This window comes from Callionymus lyra, chromosome 7 (genome assembly GCF_982586985.1).
Source record: "Callionymus lyra chromosome 7, fCalLyr1.hap1.1, whole genome shotgun sequence".
Lineage (NCBI taxonomy): Eukaryota > Metazoa > Chordata > Actinopteri > Syngnathiformes > Callionymidae > Callionymus > Callionymus lyra.
In genome coordinates, this window is record NC_141824.1 from 29,842,073 (window position 1) to 29,859,566 (window position 17,494).

General features: G+C 38.5%; 1 protein-coding gene across 3 annotated transcripts in view; it reads right to left on the minus strand.

The window, feature by feature from the left end:
• The window catches only part of igsf9ba (immunoglobulin superfamily, member 9Ba), a 52,402-nt gene extending 36,954 nt beyond the window's left edge, over positions 1-15,448 (minus strand). For all 3 annotated transcript variants that reach the window (XM_087796502.1, XM_087796501.1, XM_087796503.1), the window contains exon 1: positions 15,184-15,448. In XM_087796502.1, the coding sequence (XP_087652628.1) occupies positions 15,184-15,247 (64 nt within the window). In that variant the 5' untranslated portion in view covers positions 15,248-15,448. The remainder of the gene's footprint in view (positions 1-15,183) is intronic.
• Positions 15,449-17,494: the final 2,046 nt, after the last annotated feature.

Consider the following 17,494-nt stretch of genomic DNA (forward strand, 5'->3'; position numbering starts at 1 on the left):
ACAATATTCAATAAAGTATATACTTTAAAGGTCAAGATAAAACTGATAACACAACAGGAGAACAGAAAATCAAGGAAAAGCCTGAACAAATAAAAACGTCTTAAGATGTTTCTTGAAGGAGTCAGTAGACTCCATCAAGCGCAAAGAGAGAGGAAGATTGTTCCAAAGCTTAGGAGCAACAGCCTGAAAGGATTTCTCTCCTCTGGTCCTGAACCGTGTGTGAGGAACCATCAGTAGATTCTGATCCACAGACCTCAGAGCCCGAGCTGGGGTGTAAGGCTGGATCAGATCTGTGATGTAAGGAGGAGCCTGACCATGAATAGTTCTGAAAGTAAGAACCAGAATTTTAAAGTTGATCCTGAAAGAAACTGGAAGCCAGTGAAGAGTTTTAAGGATCGGAGAAATGTGAGTTCTTCTACTTGAGCGGGTTAGAATTCTCGCAGCAGAGTTCTGAATCAACTGCAGGCGAGACAGCTCCTTCTTGTTAAGACATGAAAATAAACTGTTGCAATAGTCCAGACAAGAAGACACAAACGCATGGATTACAAGCTCCAGATCATGTTGTGACAACATTTTCCTAAGTTTAGAGATTTTTCTCAGTTGAAATTTCAGCATCATCCTTGAGAAAAGTATAAAAACCCAAAATTCTAACTTCATAAATTTTCTACTCACCACAGTGCATACAGTCTACTGTCTACAATAGAAGCGCTTGCGATATTTACCTGGAGTACTTAAGGTTCATATCGCTTGTTATTATTTAAACCTCAGCAAAACAAGCTTAATTTTTTCCGGAACTTCTTCTCTTCGAGGCTTCAATAAAAGATGTACATTAAAGACGAGCACCAAAGAGGTATCTGTTGTTGTCGTTTTCCTCTTTCTCCAAAAGAACATCCAAATACCTCCATGGTGGTCGCCTGTAACGGCTGAGCAGATTCTGATAAAAACAAGCTTAAAATATAGACATTTCTAACAATTCTTCATGCCGAGGATTAGATACAACATTGACATTAAACACGAGCACCACAGAAATATTTGGATGTTTTTAAGTATGTCTTTTTGGAGGAAGATAAAAACTGAACTCCAGTCGCTACATTAAAATGGACATACAGTTTTGCCTATAACTCTAACTTAACTCCAAAAGGGAACAGAACTGTAAAAAATAATCCTAACGCTTAATTGACATGAGGTTTAGTAGTTTGGGTGGAATGTGCCAGCCCGCTGCCGAATACTGACTTATCTGATGACTGAAATGTCAGCATACCGGCCTCGCCGGCCTCACCTCTTTGGAACTCAGTTTCACCAAATCAGCCACACTGAATCCCATGTTAGAAGGAAATATTCAAAGTGAAAGGAAGTGCTATAGAAATTGGAATTAAAAGTAAAATTGCATCTAGATGTAATGGAGTAGAGAGATAGAAAAGTCTAAACCGCAGAACTTACATTCTTCAACTACGACTAGGTGGTGGATGTTGTCAAAACACGTCAGGAATACAACAAAATTTAAAAGGAACTGAATGAAAAGCGGATCCTTCATCAATTTGTTGTATCTTGCTGCAACTGTTACTTCCCAGAATACATTTTAGATTCTGCTTTGAGGATGACCGACAATTTTGACCCATATTTCCCTTAACAAATCCTGGACAATGAGGCTCTGCCCAAACAACTCCATAAATATGGAACAATTTCAGGGGTCCACTCAACACCAATGTTACCATCTTAAATAACTGATCTAAAATAAATGCCTAGCCTGTATATAGCACCAGGAATAACCAACAGTGGCAAAAAATGTTCCACGGGGAAAATGTTATGATTAAAAGTAGTATTTGTATAAAATTGTGTGTATGAAAATCAACAGATCAAGTGACCCCTGAATGCAATCTTTAAATATAGTAGCAGATGATCCGGAAATTAAATATATATCTAAGTCCAAGCAGATTCTGAAGATAAATATTGTCATTCAGCAAGTTGTGACCTTTCAATATGCCTCAGAGAAAACCTCGTACTATCCTGCAATACAGTCAACAAAATCTAAAATCTTTAATCCGTCCAGGCTTAACTGAAGCCTTGAAATCACTCCTGAAAATAGAATCCATGTTATAGCACCTTTGATCAGGATTATAATCAGCACTTTAGGCGCCCAGAAGTTGCTTGACTGATCGACCCTGTGTCCCTAAATTATTTCTTTCAAGTACAAAGCCACTACCTTACATGTTACACCAGCACATAGAAGGTGAAAACACAGGAAACATTGTTTGGGTCAGTAAGTAGGGTCCCGTGACTGTAAGCACACACTCCTAAATCAGCAGAGAACAAAGCACAATGACGTAAGCTATAGTTTGTTTCGTAGTGAACGGGTCAGGTTGCAGTTTTACAAATGTCTGGCTTACATTTGTGCTCTAAAAATGTCAAAACGTGTCCAGATGTAATCAAATTAGGGATTAAACGATACGATTTTTATTGCCCCGATACCGATAACTGGACCTTGTGTAATGGTTGGTACCGATTTGATACCAGTGTTACTATATTAACTTTATTGCCTTCCCAACATTGAAGATCAGAACAATGACCGATATCAGTATCAGATTGATGCACATTTTTTTTAATGTAATTCTGTATACAAATGTAACCTTTTCACTGACATTTACTATGAAGAAGGAGTATTTCCCTTATTTTAAAAAGGGAATGGCTATGTTGACCATATTCAGATTCCCACAAAAGAGGACAATACGTAGAGTGGAGTTGTCATCAAATTTGAGGGTTCTTGGGGGTGGGTCGAGTGTTTTTTAAGCACATCTAAGGCAGTTAAACCATTCATTAATTTATTCATTTTCTGTACCCCTTAATCCCTTATCAGGCGAGAGGCGGGGGACACCCTGGACAGGATGCCACCCTGACTAAATCCAGTGGCAGGGGAGTTTTTTTCTGCGAGATAGGCGGCAAGGAATTAAGGCAGGAAACGAGTTATAAAAGTAAAGTGTACCTGTTCAATTATCAAGTATAATTACTCTTAAGACAAACTAAAACATAAACGATACATCACACCATTCCAGGTGCAAAAACACACAACAGAAAAAAAGTGTTTTTAAAGTGACTTCATCATCTTCTATTATGTGATTAACTGAAAATGCTCCTCGGCGACGGAATAATTTAAACATATAATTTAAACTCGCCTGAACTTCAGAAGCTATCAATCCAAAAAAATAACTTCCACAATCAAAGTTCTTATTCCTCTGTCCAACTTAAGTCTGAAAGAAATTGTGATATTTTAGTTTGTTATTTCCATAGGAACATAATCCAAAAAAGGAATAGATGGAAGCAGCCAGGTCTTCATATATACGATCAAGGAAATGAAAATGATGGAAAAGAAGTTAAGTATTTTTCCTAGCATTGAGATGTGGTGCGTTCATGTTCACGAGAGAAATATATTAATCCACAATTTATTATAACTCATAGCCTGGTCATTAATTTAGACCTTTCTTCCACATCTTCACGGCTCTTCTCCTGTATCCACTCCTTCATTGCATTTGTCAACCACCTGCAATCCTTTAAACCCCTTACATAAAGATTTACTAACACAACAAAGCATAAAATGTCATCATTATACAAAAACAGAATTATCCGCAAAAAGTATATCTGAACCACATGTTCTGTATAAGACAAAATACAATGTAATATCGCTCTTCTTGTCAAACAAATCTCATAAAAAAACAGAGGTAGTACATTTTTCACATTCTTCAGAATACCTCCCTCGGGTTAATTATGTAAGAATACCAACAATTACTACACAAAAAGAAAAAAACATTTCACTGTTTTATGAGTCCATTCCTAAAAATAATGTCCAATGCATTACTAATGCCTCAACACTGAATAAAAAGAAAGTATCTATTACTAAAATATTATTTTTGTAGAAGAGTTATCCCCTTGCACAGCTGTTCAGTTAGTTAAGTAGCATATGGGCTTGTAGGTTGTCCGACCCATGCAGACAGTACATGGATGTGTCGCATCACAATCATTGCTAGTGAGCTGAGGGACGGAGCAGCAAACAGCACTGAGGCTCTACACTGTTTTAGAAAGAATGGACACAATCTGGGGTTTAGCGTGGAACGCATGAACCATTGAACACCAGCAAGAGTTCTCCCTGAAAATGAACTGGAGACCTACTTGTCCAGAGTTATAGGGAAACTGTAACCACAACTCTGATCCAACGCTGATACGTAACACTTTAATGTAGCGAGTGTGGATGACGCTGTCCCTGCTTCACCCCTTTCCATGGAAGCTCTTGTAAGGATTCCATGGAACAATCATTTACATGCACCTTTTATTCAATTGGCCCAAACACCAAAGCTCTTTGGACCTCTATGCATGATTGTGTTATTATATATTGTCAAAATGTTTCTGTCAGAACTACTTAGCATTTATTCTTCTGAAATCTAGTCTCTAATCTAATCCCTTTGTTGATGCTGATCAAACGCACACTATAACAAGGTTTGTGCATATTTGCCAATAGATCAGATCCCTCATAATAATCATGATTCTTTTTTTAATCATCATAAAAAGTGTCAGTTAACGGTGAGAATAATAGCTATACAGACATTTAACATTGCTGTACCATTTGGTCTCTCATCTGAACTAAGCCGACTTATAACCTTACTTTACTTATAAAAAGGTAAAAAAGTGATGATCTTAAGAAACTTGACACGGATAACCTGGGTTTTTAATACTACTGCCTTATGTTAGTCGTCACAAACCAACCAGCTAAAACAATGTTTTATATTGGCGCAATCTTTCTCTGAATATACAAAATGGGTCTTGCTATTTTGGCAAATACTCACACCTACAGAAATCAAACTCGATTGCAACACATGCATTTTTAGATAATATTGCATACTATTGCAAAAGTTATTCTCTTGAGTTTGCCTTAGACATGAACATTTTGGGTATGTGAGAGGTTTAAAGGAAGTTGGTGTTAATAAAATAAAGTAGAATAAATAAATGTGAATTAAAATCCATTTAGTTTTGAATGATTGGCTTTTAAAAAAAAAAAGATGCCATATCCACATATTTAAATAGCTGCAACTAGTTGTAGGAAATATAGTGCATAGTTTTTGATACAAATAGCTTATAAACATAAATATATATATATAAACATTAGATATAACAGAACACCATTAAATATTTGAATGTGTGACATTTTAACAGAGCTCGGTGTGCAGTCAATATGTATTTTGAAATTAATAATTTTCAAGACCTGTGTTGCTCTAAATAACACACACATGAAGTCAGTGAGTGATTACTTCCTGCACATAAAATATCCCTGCCTCGTGCCTAAAAGAGGAAATACGTAAATCCATCAGCCTGTCGCTTCTGCACGCTAACAAATTTTATGTGTCCATGTGCAGCATTTGATAGCTTTACTGCCTTGATTCTGAATTCCTGAAGGAAAACATTCAACTCACCTGTCAGATAAATCGAGCACATGACAGGCAGTTTATGTGGGAAAGCTACAAAATAAAGAAGATGGATTTATCGTTGTGAGGCAGAGGTTCAACAAATGGAGCAGGAGCCACTGTTTTCATGTTGCTTTATAAAGTGCTTACGAAGCTAAATGTTGTTCATTGGCCATCTTGCAACCAAATAAGTTGAAACAAAAAGAAGGTGACCTTGAGAGAATCGATCAGAGAACGTATCCTGTAGTTGAAAAAAAAAAAAAGAATTAATGAATAAAAGCACTCAAAACATCAGAGAAATTACACAATTACACACTTTACTGCCCTCTGTCACAACACTTTTCTTTGGTTTCGGTCTAGCTCATTAAAGCCTTGATCAATAAAAAGTTCCCTTAAATGACATCAGTAAAACAAAAGTATGACCTACAGGAACGCGATGGTGGTGAGGTGTGAGTGTGCGTCGAATTCTATTAGCCAAGAAGAGACTGCTAGCCAAGGTCAATCAACAGCTGTCCAGCATGTTCCAGCAGAATGACAGAGTTCATCCAGGGTTAAACACTAGATTTCCACTACCAGTTGTAGTGAGGAGGCCTCAGGAGTCCTCCCAGGCTGGATAACATTCTTCTATTAATTGCTTTTCTTGTTATTGTTCCAGGAAAAAACATTATTCATCTCAACTATTCTATTAAAAAGGTCTGAAACCTTTCATTTTGAACCCAACTAAGAATAAATTGCACAAAGTAACTTTTCATGGTTGGAAGACATGCTGGAAAGTATGCTGGAAGGTAAGTCAGTTTGATCGCATTTGTCCATGATTCACAAACACATGTGATTGAGTGTGAAAGTACAGTATTACCCAATGTTTATGATTACAATTTCACAGGCTTCACAAGATGTATTATACCGTCCTATTTATATGAAAAGAGATTGTTTTAAAACCTATACTGAATTGATTTGGAGAATTGAGTTTACATTTTCGAAAAACTTGAAGGCTGAGAGATTTTTCTTTCCAGTAATTGACCATCAAGTTTAAGCTGAATCGTGCTTGTCTGCTCTGATTTTAATTATAAAATATACATGTTTTATTTATTTATCTGAAACATTTGTATATTTTTATGTCAGGAAAACAGATTTTCTAAAATAAACGATAACGATAATGTCTTGGATATATATAATATATATGTAATGTATATCTACATATTCTTTCATTTGATTTTTCTGCTTTATAAATATATATATATATATACATATATGCTGTATATACAGCAATGTCAGAAAGGAAGTTAGGGGCAATGCTTACAAGTTGAATCTGAAGAATTTCTTCAGCTTCACTCTTTAACTTTTATTCTGCTTTACAGTTTTTGTTCGTCACATGCGTCACTGTTTTAGGGATGATGACGGAATTTGCAGTAAATAGTCTCCAGAGGCAATATCCAGGCAAAGCGATACCCTCTGTAACATTTTGACAGTAATGAGTGGCAATAAAAAAGTTGAGCTATTTATGAGAGAAAAACATGAATAATGGGGAAGTCAATAAGCAGCTCTATACACTCTCAGCTGAATGCACAATATGTTTTTATTCTCATCTAATACATTCTTCTGCCCAGTGTTTTTAGCCAGGAATAACGCTGCAGCTGAATGGAGGGGAGTGTAAGCCGGACCAAGCTAGCGAAGGAATCTCAAGGTCGTGCAGGACTGGACTGGACAGGCCACTGACATCGTGGTAATTGAATGCCAGGCAGCAAGTGCTGAAAGTAGCATCAGCAAACGGTCACAGTGAGTGTGTCTGTGTGATAAATGCAATGTTACAAACACAGCTAAACAAGAGAACACCAACTGTGTGTGGGTTGCTAATGGCAACTCAACTCGCTCAGAGCTGATAACAACTGCATCTTATATTGCAACACCAGAATGTAGACATCCACATCCATCCGCCAATCAAACAGGTGTCAATTTATCCATTTAAAGTTCGGGTTTGCTCCACAATAACACTCGGCAAACATTGATTTTGTCCTGATGGGTCCACAAACCAGGTTTTATGTAGGCACTGAGGGACCTGACTTGAAGGTCCAGCAATTAAGTAGGTTCCTCTTCTGGCACCTCAGTTGGACTTTTCTAATAGGCAAAGATCATGTGTGTTGTTTACTTATTTTTTGTCTTATTTCTTGAGTAGATCACACGACCGAGATGAGCATTTTGACGAAATTGACGGAATTGATTTACAGAAGTTGGCAGCAGGTGTCATGTCATCAATGTGCAAATGTCATATAAAGACATTTGATGTCTAAACTCATGAAGTGTATGACTTGTATTGAAGCAAAAGTAAAACACCAGTATTCCCATATAACTGTGTGTCAATACCTTTTTTATAGAGCAAAACGTAATTATTTGATTTGGTCCACCATGTCTACTGAAAGCCAAAATCAGCAGTACAGCAAACAGCTACTGTGTTTTCTTTTATAGAGGAACAATCCGAGATGCATCGTTTGCTTCATTATTAAACCCTCTTGAATGGTAAACTTGTCTCCTCTGAATGCTCAGTCAGGGATGCAATAGATGTGCTGACACCTGCTCAAACAGAGAGGCAGTGGAAAGAGGCCAGGGGAGATTTGTGTGTGGGCTGGTATTTGCTGGCCAAAGGCATTAAGGTTGAACTAACATTACTGAAAGCTACTTGAGGCACACATTACAGGGGGCAGCAGCGGCACCGAGTCGCACAAGACGCTCTTCCTGCTAAGATTCGGCCAATTTGGTTAAATGCTGCAATTTCCTAAATGTTTTAAGAACAGTGTTGCCAGTGTGTTGGAATTAATAACACAAAGAATATTTTTTACCACTAATAGCTTTAGTTTAGTTTGTAGTATTATGATTAGAGAGGAGAAAAGATCACTTTAAATGACGGCCTGTAATGTGGAGGGAAAAACGAGAAAGCAGAGAGTGATGACATCATCTCCAGGTATCTGCTTATCAATGTGTGTAATTTCTTTGCTTCTCTCACTCTCACTTCCTCCCTAGAGTTTCTCAGACACAAAGAAGCCTGCAGCTCACAGCAGATTAAAGTCTATCCTTTTTTTTCCATTCTTACTGTCCTTCAGTATATAAAAGACTGTAGAGAAGCTACTCTGAGTACAATTAACAATAAAAAAAAAATTAAAAAAATAACTACAATAAATATTAATCCTTTTCATTATTTAGCCAAGCAGTATGAAAGGAGTAAATTCCTATTTTCCCGACCTCTGCAGGAGGATCATGGACTTCCTGACAGACTGGAGTCAGCATGAGAGGATGGAGACTTCTGTCTCGGATACTCGGACCCTCAACATCGGAGCCTCTCAGAGCTATGTTCTTTTCCTCTGGCTCTTCTTCTTGTATACCAACTCCCCCTTCTCCGTCGTGGACTACCTTCGCTTCTTGGGCACCACCAACACTAAGGATTTCAAGCGAGAGCCAACCATCACCTGCCTCATGAAGAAGGCCCAGCAGAGAATGTTCTTCCTGCCGCAGGTGAAGAATCACTATCTAGGTGCAGCTCTACACGGCCATAATGGAGTCCAACCTCAGTGCATCAAGACTCATGAACATAAAATAATTGTAACTAACCACCCTTTTTTACTTTGACTCTGCATTATGTAAATAGTTCAAATGCATTCAATTTACTTTTAAGATTTTATTGTTCAATGTTTAATGTTGCACGACCAAAGCACAGTCCTAGTTGATGGAACCGTTCTCCGACAATGACAATAAAAATAAATCTGATTCTGATTAAATGTATATATTTGGTGTAATTGCAGCAGGAAACCTATTGCCATATTAACTGAACATCCACTCTTTATTTTAACAACCAATGGCATTACCAAATAGTAATGACTATGTCCTTACCCTATTTATATGAAAAGAGATGTGTTTTAAAACCTATACTGAATTGATATGGAGAATTCAGTTAAAATTTTCTAAAAACTTGAAGGCTGAGAGATTTTTCTTTCCAGTAATTGACCATCAAGTTTAAGCTGAATTGTGTTTGTCTGCAATGACTATGTCCTTACCCTTTTATTCTTCTATCTTAATCACAAAAATGAGTTAAATAAAGGGATAAACACTCTGATGGTGTATCAAGGAGTAAATGAAGCAGCCGCAGGACCTCTTCAGCGTCCGTAGTAAATCATGGCCGGACTGGTTACACTTACTAAAGCAAAGACATGGGCTATCCAACCAGAACCACATGAAGTATAAAACTGGCTTTCCCAGAATGCCGCAGGCTTTGTTTGTAAGGAGACTCCACTGGGACTGGACTGTAGAGCAGAGGAAGTGAGGATGGGGTGGGAGGGGGGGGGGCGGTGAAGTGGAAGGGGTGGGCTTCACCAGAAAGAGCTGGATCAGACCCAGAGCAGAGCGTCTGCCATCCACAGCTTGAGCAAAAGGCCTTTCCCTAAGCTCATTACTAATCTTTACTCTCATGATGGCAGGTCGAGGAAGGCCAGTGGGGGAAATGAGCACAAATTTAGATGGTGTGTTGATGGAAAAATAATAAAGGGTGAGACAAAAATGATTAGGCGTTCACAGCTCAGTTTAGAAACAGCATAGGCGTCAGTCAAATACACAGATGTAGAAACAAGGCTAATTTTAAGTATCTACGTTGACTAAATAACTTAAAATCTGCTTTAAAATGTAGCTTTTTGTCATTTTCCATCAATATACAAACTGAGGTTTAGCAGCTTCACCATTTGCTCGCCGGAGCATTACAAATCCTGATTGTGAAAGGTAAAAGGCTTTCCAAATAGAAGCACCGAGTTTGTGCATAGCCTCCGCTGAGGAGTATGTGACTTTATCAAGCACGGGATACTGTAAATCAGTAGTACTTGCATGATTCAAAAAATAGGTCTGCTTATGTTTTCTGACTTCAAAATCTTGCCACTTAAAAAGCCCTATCTAAAGAACCTTTTTCTGTCACCAAGAAGTTAAATGGGATTATTTTTTAACAATATACTGCGTGAGCTCCAAAAATAATAATGCATAATTATTGATGATAATGGATGTAATAACTGAAAACAAATAGCCCACTTTGCATAATTTCCTAGGAAAATATTGCATATTTTGTGTTTTTGCAGTTAAAGGTTAAAATCAATCAACTACAATACTACTGGGACAACATACATCTCCACCAAAGAGCTCCTTTAGTCAGACACGTTGCATTTTTAGTCCAACAATGGTTACTACAAACTCTAAAGTCTAACATATTTTGTCTGTATAGTCCCATAAACGTAAACTTGTTTTTTCAGTGTTATTTATCTTTCCGACTGCTGGTGCATCACTAGTGACTAGCAGTGTGCATGGGCCAAGGAGGAAGCAATTCATTTTGGACCAGTGGGAAAATAGCATTTTTCTCTATAAGCTTGGCAGAGTTCTGTGCTGTCCAACTGCACTTCTAGTTAATCTAATAGCATTAGTTTTTTTGGCGTCGACTGCACAGCACAGACACAAAGCTCTTTCTTCTGATCTCATTCTGACTACAGCCTGACATGTGACTGTAGTGGAACTTTAAGTTTACTGGTTACCATTGTATGACAGAAAATGTTTTTATCATAAGAAAGAGTTGGTTTTCTAAAGCATGCACTTACGGAGATAAATGACAACCTGTTTTTTCCAGAATATCATGGTTAGCATTGGGTATCTACACACAACATTATAGGTACAAGTGGCCATAAACATTTTGTGCCTTTTGTTTTGTTGACTATCTGTAAGGGTTAGTTCTAAATTACACCTATGACTACAACCTTTGTTCCCAAAATATTTGATCACTGAAACAAGCAACTGAAACCAACAATAAAACATTGTTTACCATCCAGTAGGTAGACCTGCAAGATAGGCTTTCAATAAATTGATGAGCCTCCTGCCAAAAATTAACTTTTAATCAAGATATGTTTGAAGTGAGCTTTGTCAAAATTTTGATTACATTGCTTCTATTTATGTTATTTTTCTAAGGGATGAATATAGTTCCATCTATTTATTTGTTTAACGAAAAGGAGGAAAGAGATGAATTAAAAAAAAAAATGTGGTTGGTGTTGAAAAGCAAGTATTCAAATACACAAGCAAAAACACAGAGAAAGGAAATACAACAACACATTTTCCGTGCAATAAAGTATATCCGTTCAGAGACATCTTCTATATATCCTAACGATCGTTAAAGATGTAATGTATCGCAAAACAATCTCGGTTACATAACTTCCAGTAGACACAGTGGTCATTACCAGGTCAAGTTTTACAACATAAATTACAACGCCAAATAGCTTTTCAATTTTTTTTTATAAAAGTATGTTTTCTTCTGTGTTTGAACCCGACATATCTGCATTTTTCCAGAAGATAGTTCGGTAGTCACCTATCATTCATTCTCTATAACTAAGATGATCATTGTTCATGAGTTTAATCAACTTAATTAGAAACAGGCTTTTGCTCCAGTTAGAACACACCTGGGCAAAGTGCGGCCCAATAAATAAATATATATATATATATTTTTTTTTTCCCTTTATGATTTTTTTGTTTTTACTTTTATGAAAATATCTTGCCAATCAAAATTATTGACATCATATTTATATTTATATATATAATTTTATTTTACTAGAAAGATTTATAAAAGTGTTTTGACATAGCCAGTTTTATTTTATGCTGATATTTCTTTCTTTACTATTCTTACTTGCTTTGTTTTTTCAAAGTTTTTCTGTCATATTTTAGCTCTTCGCTCCTCTCCTTTGGATTGACGGCCCCTCACAACAGTCACAGTATATAATGTGGCCCCAGATGAAATTTAATTGCCCACCCCTGAGTTAGAATCTACAATAAAACAGGAGATAAAAATATATTTTGAAGAAGAAAGCACAGTGGTCCAAGTGTTATTTAAACTTTTAAAAAGCACTGAAGATGCCCTTAAAACTGAGTTCACAGTATCACATGAAAATCAGTCTCACCCCAGACAGTCCTATGAGCCAGACAAAAAAGCAGCCAAAATCAGAGTCACAATCTGTGACTGGACTCTCAAGACAATCGGAAAGGAGAACAATAAGACCGACAGACGACAGCTTTGCCCAAACTGATCCTGATCTTTTTTACTTTGAAATAAGCATGGAGAAAAGAAAATGTATCTAGGTTTAGTGAAGGTTGAAAAAAACCTGGATTATGTGCAAAATCTAGGTGTTTGTTCAAGAGAACACAATTAATTATTAATATCATCTGGACAAAAGACAATTAAACAAATCTCTGCAGAAGAGATTTATGCCATAATTTAATTATCTTTCTCAAAATTATTCCAGTAGCTTCACCTTGACGGGTCGCCACGTCACTGTAAACTTTTTTTTAAATTAACCATGACTTTCCCTGGGCCATATGCTGCCTCCTCGCTCAGCTCCTGGCACAAACCACACATACTCATATTGACTCCAATTGCTGCCAACTTTCCTTGTTTTTGTTCCCAAATCCTTTAGTTAAGATATGAGGTGGTTCACACAAAAAGTTATAGCACAGCAGACTTATGAAAACTAGGTCACACATAAAGAAAAAATCTTTTCAAGTCCATTGATTAAAATTGTTTCAGTTAAATCACAATCTGACCTCACATTGTGAGTGTTTTAAGACACATTTTAACTGCGCAAGAGCTATTTTCTTGCAACCTCTTTACAAGGAAAACGTTTTAGAATAGATGAAATTAATAACATATATTGTTGCTAAATAATAATAGTAAAAGTATTCATATATAAATATTTAAGGACTGTCAAAGTTAGTCATATTAGCTCACCAACAGCTACATCACATATAACTTAATAAACTATTTGTCAATTGCTCTAATAATATACTTTAATCATTAGTGGATTCCTCTAAAGAAATGTCAAGAGTGTCAAGTGTTTTAATTCAAGAAGAAAATCAGAAAACTGCAAGTGTAAAATTAAGACATCAGAGTTTTCCCACGATAACAAGGGAAACACCAGACATTTGCATTATCTAGAAAAGTTAAATATCAATCTGCATATGAGGTCAGACAACTTCTGAAAATAACATAAGATATCATCTTTAGCGAGCCCCGGCTCAGCGCCATCACAGGCTTTGTTTGCTGTAAACAATTGAATTTGTTGATGGAAGTGCTTCTGTGTGGCAGCAGTCTGAGTTCAGACAGTGCATTCAGGGACACGGTAACATAAGAAGCGGTGCATCCCTTATTTGTCATTTGTAATCGGCAAGGTTGTGATTTGTGACTCAGATGCTGTAAACTGATTCCAACACTAAACTTAATGCACTTCCTAAATCAGACAAAACCTCCGAATTGACACTATCAGGTCATTGTTGTGTTGGAAAGACAGTTGAACAGAACGATCGGGAGGCTCGTTCCTCACATCTATTTCAAAATGTCTGGGTTTTGCTGGCAGATACAGACTCGGAAGCAGACAAGTTTTGATTAGATATGTGGGGGTCACTGAGATCAGTTACCAGGCGACAGTGTGGCTCATGTCTCCCTCGTCTGGACACTAGTGAGAAAGCAAGGTTAAGTAAGGTATGGTAATGCAGACGGCTCATGACAAACATGGTGCCTCTCATGCACCGTGAATCAACATTTTTATTCCACTTAAACATGCACCAGCAAAGTCGTCATATGACCCAACACATGGAAGATCAAACAGCAGAGTGCTTTTTATCTGACGCACACTACATTATTTAAGTAATTTTCCATCTTGAGACCTCACACGGTCACATCCCTCTCGTGAGTTAGGCCCACTTTCTATGATACATCTTCTCTCAACAGTCGCTAAGCATGACATGTGGCAGGTATACGGCTGACTCTCGGTTGCAGCTAAATTAACTAAAAGTAAAGTATTTTCTAAACTAAAACATAAGTTCAGTGTAATCAGAGCCTGGTAAGAGTGACGTTTTTTATACATGTACTCAATGAACCCAAAGAAACAGTACTGTTACCACAACTGTGTGTGCAGGGACTTCAATTTAGACTTCAGATGTACCAAGCAAAAACATTTCTATCAGCGGTACAATAATGCATCACATAAATTGGAATAACTAGAAAAGCATAGATCCAGCTAATGCCTCTGCCAAGGACCTTATTTGGAATTATTATAGGTAACAAAAATAAAAGCAAAATTAAATTGTGTACTTTATGTACTGTATCACTCATCATAACACTTCCTATTGGTTTTATTGGACAACATAACATTGTACCAGAAAAACAAACAAAAGATCACATGATGGAGGCAGTATTCTTAAACGACTACTGTGAGACATGTAAGGTATGTATTGTTTGAGTTGGTATTTTCTTGTTGAAGCTCAAATCTCTTATGACAAAGGATCAAATAGAATCAAGAGTGTAGAGATGAACGTGCAGGGGCCACGTTAGTTTTTGCCCAGGGCCTCCGAGTCACTACTAGTGGCCGTGTGCGGTAGACTAGTTCTCAATGGATGGAGCAGAAACAGCTGACACGCATTTACTGACAGAAAAAGCCTACACTTTCCAGGTAAATTCCTTGCACGGAGATCGTGAGCGTCAATGGTTGTCCTCCGTGGGTTCGATGTTATTCTGGTCTCCAGCTCAACTTGCACGAGACAGATGCAGACGTGAAGCCATTTTAAAGCACGAATAAGCGTCAGGATGTGACACGTATGGAAGAACGCACATTTGTAAAAAATACGCACCGCTGGGGTGGAAGACGTGATGTGATGGCAGGAGATAAATCGCACTTCAACTCACCTTGAGCGGCCGTTCCTCTGGTGCTGAACACACTTGCTATCAGAGTGGCCACATACCAAATCATAGTACTATTGCCGACCAGCTCTCGCCACGCAAAGTGCCCCGTTCGACCAATCGCTCATGTTCGACCTTGTGGCCCCCGTGTTCTCATATCCCGCGCTCGCTCCTGGTGGCGTTTCCCTTCCTCCCTGCCCTCCCCCGTCCTTCCATCCGCATCCTTCCTTCTCCCGGAGAGACAGAGCACCTGCACCACCGCGCTGCTCGTTGACGGTTTTTACGAGAGCATAGTGGAGGCGAGAGCGAGCATGCAGCGGCGGGTCCCGCCTCCTCTGCGCGCCCATTGGCTCCAGAGACAAGCGTTAGGGGCGTGGATTGGCTCGTCCGTGGGGCCCCCGCGCCCGAGCCTAGCCGCGCCGATTCAAGGTGAGGTGCAGCGTGCCGTGGTAGTAGTGGAACCGCAGAATCATGCGCACTGACGGAGACACGCGTGCACATGTTTTAAATACTGTTAAACCCGGACGCGTGTGCGCCATTGACGCCCATCATCCATCCACTCACGCGCCCCCCCTCCCCACTCGCGCGTGGATGGATGTGATCCACAGCCCGCGGCTGTTGTCACGTCTGTGTCCCCGTCATGAAGCGCACTGTTAGCGCACCATGTCTGCTTGATGTCGTGGGTGTGGCGACAGCTTTTTTTTTCCTCGAAGGCTTCCACTGGTCTGCACTGAAGGTTGCGTGTGCGTGTGCGCGACACCCAAATAACGGCGCCTGTGCTGTCTGCAGCGGCGACATGAGGCGTAACGTGCGTCCACTGAGCGTGGATGTTTGAAGAGTGTCTCGCGTCTGCCTCGCCTCTCCTCCTCCATCATCACTTCCACACTCGTGCATGAGGCCGTTTATCAAAGCGCTCGCACAGACCAGAGCACCAGAGTGTGATTTCACTATTTCATTCTTCCACTGTGGGAATAATGCTCATGCACGACTAGTAGTACTACCAAATACACCCACAACTAACTGTGCTGCAACTTCTCATTCTTATAAAGCCGTCTTCTACACTTTCATATCACTTATCAATTGTTTCATACTATGCTTATACTTGTACTAATACGTATAGTATCTACTGTTGTGTACCATATAGCCATTATACACTTTACTTTCTTCTTAGTCCAATGTAAGTAAGTAAGTAAGTAATTTTTATTTGTATAGCGCTTTTCCAGACCAGGGTCACAAAGCGCTTAAACAATCAAAACAATATTCAATAAAGTATATACTTTAAAGATCAAGATAAAACTGATAACACAACAGGAGTTCCAGAAAATCAGGGAAAAGACTGAACAAATAAAAATGTCTTAAGATGTTTCTTGAAGGAGTCAGTAGACTCCATCAAGCGCAAAGAGAGAGGAAGATCGTTCCAAAGCTTAGGAGCAACAGCCTGGAAGGATTTCTCTCCTCTGGTCCTGAACCGTGTGCGAGGAACCATCAGTAGATTCTGATCCACAGACCTCAGAGCCCGAGCTGGGGTGTAAGGCTGGATCAGATCACTGATGTAAGGAGGAGCCTGACCATGAATAGCTCTGAAAGTAAGAACCAGAATTTTAAAGTTGATCCTGAAAGAAACTGGAAGCCAGTGAAGAGTTTTAAGGATCGGAGAAATGTGAGTTCTCCTACTTGAGCGGGTCAGAATTCTCGCTGCAGAGTTCTGAATCAACTGAAGGCGAGACAGCTCCTTCTTGTTAAGACATGAAAATAAACTGTTGCAATAGTTCAGACGAGAAGACACAAACGCATGGATTACAAGCACCAGATCATGTTCCAACAACATTTTCCTAATGGTCTCCTATTGTAATTTATATTTACTGTAGGAATCAAAGCACCAATTTAATGGATGCACATGAAAATATATGTTATGTTATATACAGTGATTATCAATATCCCTGCTACCACTTCAGTGGTTAGCCAACTTTTTTTGCACGGCAGACGTTGATTATTTTCACGGTTCGGCCTACACATGAAAACAAAAAATAAAATGACACAACCTGCAAAAACTAAACATAAAGTATATGAAAATAGATCTCACCGTAATGCTGAATCAGCAGGAGTCTCAAGCTGGTTTCACACCAACAACTTGTTTTTTATATATAATTTACCGAAAAAAACATCTTGACATGTCAAAAGTCACGTGTTTATATTTGGATGGAGGTACTGTCTTTTTTTCAAAATAAAATATTTTCAGATAGTTATAATTAATCCAACAGGAAAATAATTAAGTCATTAAAGAAAGCCACCAGAGATATTGCCGCAGTTGCCCAAT